The 9,976-nt window shown below is 38.4% G+C and overlaps 1 protein-coding gene across 1 annotated transcript; it reads left to right on the top strand.

Annotated features, from left to right (window-relative positions):
* The first annotated feature begins 8,698 nt into the window (after nt 1-8,698).
* On the top strand, nt 8,699-9,630 carry LOC131264366 (angiopoietin-4-like). The gene is made up of 2 exons (XM_058266669.1): nt 8,699-8,851; nt 8,926-9,630. The coding sequence occupies exons 1-2, from the start codon at nt 8,699-8,701 to the stop codon at nt 9,628-9,630; spliced, it is 858 nt and encodes a 285-aa protein (XP_058122652.1).
* Nucleotides 9,631-9,976: the final 346 nt, after the last annotated feature.

The following is a 9,976-nucleotide window of genomic DNA, read 5'->3' as shown; positions in this document are numbered from 1 at the left end:
AGATTAACATATTGTTATGAAGCAAATAAAGGTTAGATAGCTGTTTTTTCACCACTGGCCCATTTTATTATTGAAGAAACTATCCATGTAAAATAAGTAAAAGAAAAGCATGTCAATAAACTGTCATTGCGCTTTTCATATTTTTCTTCAAAAGTATCTTTATAAGCATGGTTATATCTATTAACATACTTCAATAAATGAAAACTTTAAAGCTTGGCAAAATGTTACATTTTTTATCTTTTTTCCATAATCCATAAAGTAAAATAGTCAACAAGAAGAGGAAGTAAAATAGTATATTAATAATTTAGACCAGGGGTCGGCAAAGTCCGGCCCGCGGGCCAAATCCGGCCCTCCAACTAATTTTATCCGGCCCGTAGTAGAACTCTAGTGCTTCATACAAAAACCCATCTCAATTCTCAATTAAAGCTTTTTTCCACAATGAAGATTAAAATTGTTGAACGAGTTGTTCAACACCTGGTGACTTTCTCTTATGGGTTTTGTAAGACTTTTTCTATCGTGTTTATATTATTGATCGTTCAAAAATTTCCGAGCGTCGTGAGTCTCGTCCAAAATCCGACATTCAAAATAGCTACATTCAAGGAATATAGTTTTCATACCCATTACGAGCTAAAGGCTTGCAATTTTAAAAGACGTATCGAAGCTGAGTTATTTTAGAAACTCAGAGAGTAGTACGCCAGTAACACTAAAATATTTAAAAATAATTTTGGTACAGAGTTAATTTCAAGTACAATTTAAGTGAGCAATGCGAAGTACAATAAACCAAAATTTATATTTTGAATTCAACGAAAATAAGCATGTAAATGATTTTAAAAAATCAACTAAAAAATTTCAATTTCACAAAAAAACAATTTTTATGTAATTTTACTATTTAGAAAGTTGATTCAAAAGGGTTTACACTAGTATTACTTTGAAAACATCAAATCATCATTTAAGGTATCCGGCCCGCGCTTTTGGTTTCTCTTTAATCACCTGGCCCGTTTTGGAAACGGTGTGCCGACCCCTGATTTAGACAGCTAAATTAAGAATGAAATAGTAGTGAAAAGTAAGGAAAGATTAAAAAATTCGGTCGAGTCCAAAAGCAAACAGAAGAAACAGTCAATAGGACAAACAATTCGTACGATGAAGTTTGATAAACTTGAGATGAATGTTATCTAATTAACTATTACCAATTTTGATATACAAACGTTTTCCAGAGATATTTATTTTGAAGCAAATATGGATAAAATTCTACCTTTTACGTGTTTAAAATTTATCAAAATCAAAATAAGTTGAAAACACCATCAATTTCAACTATTAAAAAACAGGATAAAAAGGACCTTTGCTTTGTCTCGAGAGAAGAATAATTCCCCCAGTGTTTCCTACGAGGTGCTTCTTTATTGAACTGTCGATAAGAAATCCCCGAACCTCAGCTGCTCGAACCAGCCGGTGTCCGAATTCCAATCGACAGACGATCGGCACACGAGCTGATCAAATTGTTGTAGCAGCGCCGTCACGCGTCGGTCAAAATTAGCACTTTGAACATCACCAAACCGGTCGCGGTCCAATGTGCACCCTTCCAATACCAGCATCATTGCACCACCTTCCGAGTCCCTGTATGCTCCCGGCAGCATCCGTGCCATGCTGAAGAGGATTAACAGCAAAGGAAGAAGCTAAATGTTGACCTGCTGCCAGATCGGCGCCAGGTGGTTTGTTGGTTGAACGGTTCGATATGTTTTCCTTCGTCGTATCATGTGTGTTTAAGTGTATGCGTCTCTCACCCAAAAGCGGAAGACATCGACCGAACTGAACGCAGGACCTTCGCCTTCCAGCGTGCACCCGGCTGCCGGTGGACAATGTAAGGTAAAAGGAAAGCACACAGACATGGATGGATGCTGGTACCGCAGAGGCCCAGCATCGACAGCATAGACATAATCGTTGAACCGAAACATCTGCCACACTTGGCGAGAGAGACGCGGATCGCTCAAGGTTTACGAGACGAGAGCCGCCCAGGAACCAGCTGAAGCAATCGCTGGCGGTGGTTTGTTTAATGTTGGCCCCCATCCTGATGATCAGACGTCCTATAATCTGGAACACACTACAATAAGGATTAACTTTTTATGCTGGACCGGTGGTTACACCATGCTGTGCATTTTCATCCTTTGACCATGGCGATACAAAGAAGTATTCATCAAATATCACTTCTATTTCTGATCGAAATTCCATTAATGATCTTCATGTTGATGACCACAAATTAATGAGAATAGTATAAAATTACTTGATTTACTAGTGATCTGTGATCTTGATTTACTATTTATCTTACATAATATTGTGAATTATAGTAATTATTATTACCAGTTTTTCCACCGATACTTCTCTTAAATTTAATTTAATATAATTTTAATTAATTTAATCATTCAAACTACATGTACTTTATTTATCGTGTAACATTTAAGGCTTCAAGTCTCAGATCAGCTTGAATAAACAGCTAAACCGTTTACTAAAATAATCATGTGCCTTCATTTCCAACCAGAAATGGCGGTGTAGCAGTATTTTCCAAGCATCGAGCATCGGTCCGTTTGGAACTGAGAAAAAGGATCGTCATAAACGAAGCAACGACGAGATTGATCTACCAAAAGGCGCTCGAAGGATGCGATGGAGAGCAAAGAAAATAAACTAAATCACTTTGAACGATCTGAGCGATCCACGTATGCACACGTGCGTCTACAAGGCATGTGTGGAGAAAATCGGCACGCGACAGCTGCAAGTTTTTCACTTTATTTTCGTTGTTCGTTTTCATGGTCTTTTTTCATAGCCAACGAGTGCACCCTACACATCGCACCCTTAGACGGACCACGCATCCTTGGTCGATGGAAGCATCGTTAGGATATCTTACGAACGGTTAACGACCAACATAGACGCTCTGAGTCCTGTCGGTGGTAGGATCATTGTTTTCATCTTCACTTCATCACATCCACGCTGACGTGTGGTGGCTGCTGTTGATACGGATGCCATTGGGATTGGCCGGGTCGGTTGCTGCTGACCACTTTTATCTAATGCTAGCCTTTAATTTACGACGATTGCTCACCTTTCGAAAGCTTCATCCTCTACACAAACACACCCTTCGGGGCGTTTTGGGGAGAGATAATGCTGCCGATGTTTATCACTGGTGAGCTCAATCATTAGCTCACGTTAATGGACATCCTTCCGCGATGTCGTAAGTAAACTTAGATTAGATGCAGCAGACACAATTTGATTTGTTTTTTCTGTTTTAAAACACACCTTGCTTCCACATCTCGACGAAGCAACAAACAAATCATGGGCTTTTGTATTTCGTTCCCGATCATAAAAGTTTTTTTTACAAATTTAGTAACATTTTTATCGCCCGAGTTTTGATCTAACATATCAGTGGGAGGAGTGTCTTTCCGTAATTTTTCTAAAATTTCGTTGTGGCAGTGAATGATTTTTCTGGCGGGCAGTTACTGAATCAGTCCGACAAATTATATTTACGACCTTGTAAAAATTTGATCAATTTATCGCATTGATATCGCATAAATGAGTTAAAATGTACAAACATGCAATGACTTAGAATCAACGTCGCACAACGAAAATAGAAACAAAACGGGCGACAAAAACTGCCCAAGCCAGGGCAAAACTGTGAAGCGGTTAATAAAGACTTCTTTTTTAAAAAAATGTCTCGATCAGAGTTAGGTCTCGAATTTGATTTTTGGATACGTGTGTTAACTGCTAGCGCTCTCTAGTGGCCTATGTTAGCGTCCTCTAGTGACTCTACGAGTACTATAGTAATACTGTGGTAATTAAACTGTGGCACAGGTTTGAAATACCGGTTGGTTTAAATTGTCAGTCAAATTGAATGTTGTTTGCTTGTGCTTTGTCTTCGGCCAAAGTATGGAAGAATTTATCAATGAATGAAAAATGGGTAAAGGTAAAAGTAAAAAACTTTACTCTGAGCTTAATTGTTTATTTATTTTTGTGCCGTTTCGGCAATGATTTCTAAACAGCTGTTTAGCATACATATTATTATAAATTACAGTTTGGTTTTTATTAGATAGTTATTTAATTTCGCTTGAATTTTGCTTTGTTCGCAGCATTTGTTATCTACTATTAGAATTGCAACAATTGTTTTGAAAAGGTTAGGCATAAGCTGTGCGTTATAGTTTTCAACAATGATGATGTTTCTTATTCAATTGGCATTTCCTGCCTTACACAAATTTATCGCCTTTATAGATTATTAAAAAAAATTTATTTAACAAATTCGTCAACTACACTGGCTTCGAATTTGGCGCGCAAAATGAGAAAACATTTTAAGTGTGAAAAAATTGAACCGATAACAAACACCCTCATGCGTTGTATCCTGATTCCTGGCGTCCTGTTCATTTTAAATAACTATCACACAATAATAACAATAATGTTTGAGTTTATTATCATCATTAAACAATATGTTTTAGAGTAATGTCCTGTTACTTAAATATTAAAAATCCAATTTTTTCGTCTCTCTTTGGAGCGAGAAGCAATATGTTTATCGTTTTTTTTGCTGCCCGGTGCAGCAGAAGCACGTGTGCCCGCGCTTTGTTCGTTGAACGGTGCAACTGCTGACACATCTTCGCTCCTGTTACAATTTGGATACGATTGGAGTGGAAATTTATCGTAATATCCCGTTTCGTTCGTCGGGTGCTATGGCGCTAGCCTTTATTTGTGATATTTCCTGTAGCTCGAAAAATTATCGTTACGGAAGCACGAGACCTCACCTCTAGGAGTGATTGGAAAAGGCGGCTTGCTCGCTCTAGCTCACCTCGCCATCAGAAACGTCCCATTTCTTTTCGGTTAGAAAAAGCGCGGAGCACACAACAGACCGCCTGCAGCGAATGCTGTGCGCCTGGGAAGGCGAATGGTCAATTTTCTTCATCATCACTATGATTATTGTAATCATTAACGAACGCGGTGGCGCTACTTCGATTTAATGCCATTTTAATAGGAAAGCTCCATTCGCAGGCCATCAGCGATCGTAATCGAGCGTTTGTCATCACCTTCTTTCGTCATGACACGAAGATTGGAAACCAACGGTTCGTGTTTTTTTTCGCTTGTTGAAAAGAAGGAACAAACGTTCAGTTCTAACCGACGTGATGCAGGTTGTTCGCTTTCCTATTTTCCCTTTTTTCTGAAATCAGACATTTATTTTTATCGAATCACTGAAAGTAGTATTATAAACAGATTCTGACAAATGATTTGCATTTTAAACCATACCATCAGTGGACGGAGAGAGAAAGAAATAAAGAGAAAATGTTTGAAACACACTCTTATTAATTTGTGGGTGAATTAAGACAAAAAGCAGGGATTGAAATGCAACATACTTGATAAACATACTGTTTTTAACATTTTACACCGATAACAGAGGCGTACCATGGTTTTGTCACGCTAGGAGGGTCGATTCGATGGGGCGGTTTTCGGGAGGCCTCCTCATGCTGCGAGCCTGGTACTGGAGTTTCGGTAAAAATTTATCGTTACATTTGGCTTGTGCTGTGAGGATTTACAATTGCAGTAGGGAATTTGAAAATCATGCTTGGTAAACGATTTTTTACCCGACAGTCATCTACATATAGGCTCTAAGAAAACAAAAACACTGAAACACTGTACAACAATAAAAGTTTCTCCAGCTAACCTCTGAAGGATTTTGACCATCTCAATCTACAGCAACGGTTCAAAGTGCGATGCGAGAAAAGAATCACACTAAACGAGACAACTGGACCAGCGCGTGCATGAGAGCAAGCGAGACCACTGTATCAACGAACGGCAACCAGCTACAGAGTTCTGTGCTCCTGGTCCACAACTTCAATGTTAGCGACAGATTTTTTGGCGCTTCGTAGCGGTTTTGCGCCGACTTTCGGACGGGGGAGCTTCATTTTCGTGGAGTAAACCGAATTGAAAAAACAAAAAAACATTTAAAGGTTCGATTGCAACAAAGATACTTTGGGTTGATCATCAAAATAAAATTCGTTTGTTCAGGTAAAGATACGAATCGCAAATTTCTCCAAAATGGAGTTTCTCGTGTGTTTCATGCATCATCATCATCCGCGGCTTCATGGGAACTGTTGGGGACGTCATCGCCGTGGGGGGAAAAAATCTCACCACACACGCGCTAAGTAATACAATGTACAGCGATGTAACAGGGCGACAGGAAACATCTTCAATTACGCGGTACATTCGCGCGAGGTACTGCTTTTTTTCCCTTCGCGGGCTCCCCTCGGTGCGATTGCGCTCAAGGGTGGAGTTGGGGAGGTTGGAGCGAGAGCTGGAGCGGGCTGGAGCGGGCGGGCACGTTGGTTACTCTTTTGAAGCCCCGCGCGTACGTGAAGTGCACTTTCTTCCGTTCACAAGTTACATCGTCCAACGTTGTGCATGTGTGTACGTACCGTACGCATGCTGTACGCGTACTCCACGCAGTTCCCTCCAGCGTTTGGGAGGATAACGAGTGATGGTGGGTTTTTCTTGGAGAGTTGAAAAAAATTACGTCCTTATCAGATTATGGATTCTTCTTTTGGCCGAGTGGGATTGAAGGGTTTTAAGGGATGAAAGGAACCTGTTGAGTTGACATCCATGGAATGTGATATTTTGTTTTCCTAATTCGCGTATCTTTTAAACAAAAGTATATAAATAAAGGTATGCTGGCAGAGAAAGAAATCTTATTTTTGGAACAATTATGCTCAAAGCGGAAAAAGAAGCCAATAAAACAAGAGATTATAAATTTCAATCAATTTATTTTAATAGTATTGCATTTTCTTAGGTTCTTACGTCTGTATAATTAAAAAGGCAAGCTAAATTGGGGAAAAGCTAGAGGCAGATCATACAGTAAGCAAACTAAGCAGTTGCTTTGGACCCCGTACTTTTTGCCCATATTTTTTTTTAAATTTCCAAACAGTTGCTTGTTTTATCAAATGTGTGACGAGTTTGTGTATTTACCTCCTAGTGAAAGTAGAAAATGATTATAAAAATGCGAGAATGATGGAATTGAACTATCAGAATCGAGTTTTGATGCACAAAAGGTCACCAAACGTCAAATTTTCGTGTTTTTGTTTGTGGTAAATTAGGTGTTAAATACACAAACGTATGTTTGTGTGATTAGTTTAAAGATTTCATTAAAAAACAGGACAATTCTCACAACAGTTTGAGTCTAATGAACATATGTGTCCTACACATTTTAAAAACAGGAATAATGCCTAAATTGCATTAATTTTTTTTCAGACATGCCACAAAAAAGCTATTTTCAGATTTACGTTCAAAAAGTTGTTTGAAAAAGGAAAAAAATCTTTTAATCTTTCTATTCCTTGCTATGAATAGTATCATGGATTCTTTTCGAAAGTTATTGATGATTTAAGTTTTAATGCGTTTTATGGTTTAATGTTGAGTGAAGTGTTATGAATTTTAAAATGAAAAAGTTGTGGGGAATGTAGAGTGTATGGTTTAGGGGCTTCAAATTATAGCTGCTTGGGGCCCCTAGAACGCTTAATCCACCTCTGGGAGAAGGTTTTTAGTATAATGATCATATTCTGTATTAAAAACAGAAGCTAAACAACTCAAATTAGTAAAGTAAAAACCAGGTCAAATATGTATTATGAAATTTGTATCCTATATTTTAAAATTGAGCCAATATACCGATTCCGGACCTATCTACCTTCTCTGGTGAAAGATATGTAGATGGCAAAAGGTAAATTATAAATCATGTAACTTTACGTCGTGTACGTTCCTACAATTGATTTAATTTTTAATTATTTTTAATTTTAAACGGGGCATAGTTTGACTCCATGTTGTTTGTCTTTTAACCAGTGTCTAGCATTTTTATTAAGGCCCTTTCAGTTGAAACTAGCGTAACTAACTCCTGAACATGTTCTCGATAAAGGCCAGCTCCGTAAGTACATGCACGCCTACAAACTGCCATCTAATACACATTCTGCAATGCAAATTCCTTGAATTCAAGTCATTCGTTATCAGTTGGGCATTGTTTCTCTCTGATCAGAGAGTACAAAAGCGAGTGTTCGATCTTCTTCGTTAGTTATGCGACAATCTCGGTAGAAGTTACTTGTGCGACTGTTATTTTCTTTTAGAATGGGTATAAATTTATCATTCATTTTATTGTGCTGTGTAGTACTGCTACGGTCAGTGCGAAACATCTCGGCTGCAGAAGGTTTTGGAGTAGAGTTAATATTGAATAAGTTAGACTTTTTACAACATAAAATGGATGGAATAGAGCAAGGAATGATCACAAGGGACCAAAAGATAAATTTGCTCCAAGAGCAACTGGCCAACATCGAGCGTGTTATTAAGGTGAGAAAAATAAATTTGACTTGTGTGTGATGCTGATCGTGATGTTCTACTTGGGAGATTTTTTTTAGATAAAAAGCTATAAAGGTGATGATGATATAGACTATGTTCAGTTGTAAGAAATGGAATTAAAAAAATAAAAGTATTTAACATTTACTTCCAAATTTATTGTTCTTTTCTTGATCATCAATCTGTTATGGAGATTTCAGAATGAATTTCTCAATTACTTAGAATTGCCACACTGGTTCAATTAGTTAGAGTTCAAAGTTCAATCCATGACTAATAACTTATTAGTTTAAGCTGATTATCAATAATTTTTAACAATACTAGATCGAACAAGCTTAATTAAACAAATCGAAGAATCATGTCTATGCAGGACAATGCCATAGCTACGAAAGTGAAAGATGAAGCGCTCCAAAACACATTGACCAGTTTGATATTTGTGCTGGACAATAAACTCATTGCTAAGATAAGCAATCTTCAACGGAAGCTGGACGTCCTCGAGCGCACGATTCAGGTGAGTTGTTAATTGATTTAAATTCAGCTAATTAAATGAAACTGTGTCATTGAAGTTATTAACATTTATTTTAGGATGAAAATGATGCTGTGAGAAGAAGAGATGAAAGTCTGCAGAGCAAGATAAACGCTATGGAGATTAGCTTGAAGACAAGAAGCGATACCCTGATGGAAGTTCTGTTGGGCATGAAGACAGCAATGACTACTGCAGCGAGCATGTTGAAGATGAATTCAACGAGCATCCATTTGAAGCTAAAAGAATCAGTCAACCAACAGAAGCAACAAGATGAAGGCGCTAAGATCTTCCCCCAGACTACCCTACCGGTGATCTATCAGTCATGCATGGAGGAGCCTACAAAAGTGTCTGGCAAATATGCAATTCAACTTCAGAAAGAAAGTCAAAAACTAATTTCAGTGTATTGTGAACAAAGTGCGCATGGCGGTGGGTGGATCGTGTTTCAGCATAGGTTTAATGGCAAAGAGGATTTTTACCGCAATTGGGCTGACTATCGTGATGGATTTGGTAGCTTAGACGGCGAGTTCTGGTTAGGGTTGGAGAGCCTTCACCAGCTCACCTCATCCCGGAAGCATGAGCTAATGGTGGAGGTGAATGATACACGTGGCAATTATGGATACGCACGCTACGACCATTTCGAGATCGGTGACGAAAGTGAGAAATTCAAACTAAAGATTGTTGGCCGTTCTAAAGGAACGGCACGAGATACTTTGAAGCAGCGGTTGGGAGACAAATTTACAACTAAAGATGAGGACAATGATTGATGGTTCAATGGTAATTGCGCCGTGAGCTGGAAGGGGGGCTGGTGGTACGATTCTTGTGGGTCATCTGATCTCAACGGACCTTATGCGAACAGCAGGAAGCAGCAGATTGCGATGATTTGGGACAATTTCGGTGGCCGGCCTTTGACTTATACACGCATGATGATACGAAACGTCGAATAAATCAACGGCACTACAGTATTCCGTTGAGCCATTATACTTTAAGCTTAATTTATCTTAGCAAATTATTTGATAGCAAGTAAAACAGTCACTGTAACAGTAATCAATCAAATCTATTGTTGTCAAACTTGTTATATATTTTTTTTAATGAGAGTGATGATAGTTTTAG

This window comes from Anopheles coustani, chromosome 2 (assembly GCF_943734705.1).
Source record: "Anopheles coustani chromosome 2, idAnoCousDA_361_x.2, whole genome shotgun sequence".
Lineage (NCBI taxonomy): Eukaryota > Metazoa > Arthropoda > Insecta > Diptera > Culicidae > Anopheles > Anopheles coustani.
Note: the sequence above shows the minus strand (reverse complement) of the source record. Positions and strands in the feature narration are given on the sequence as shown.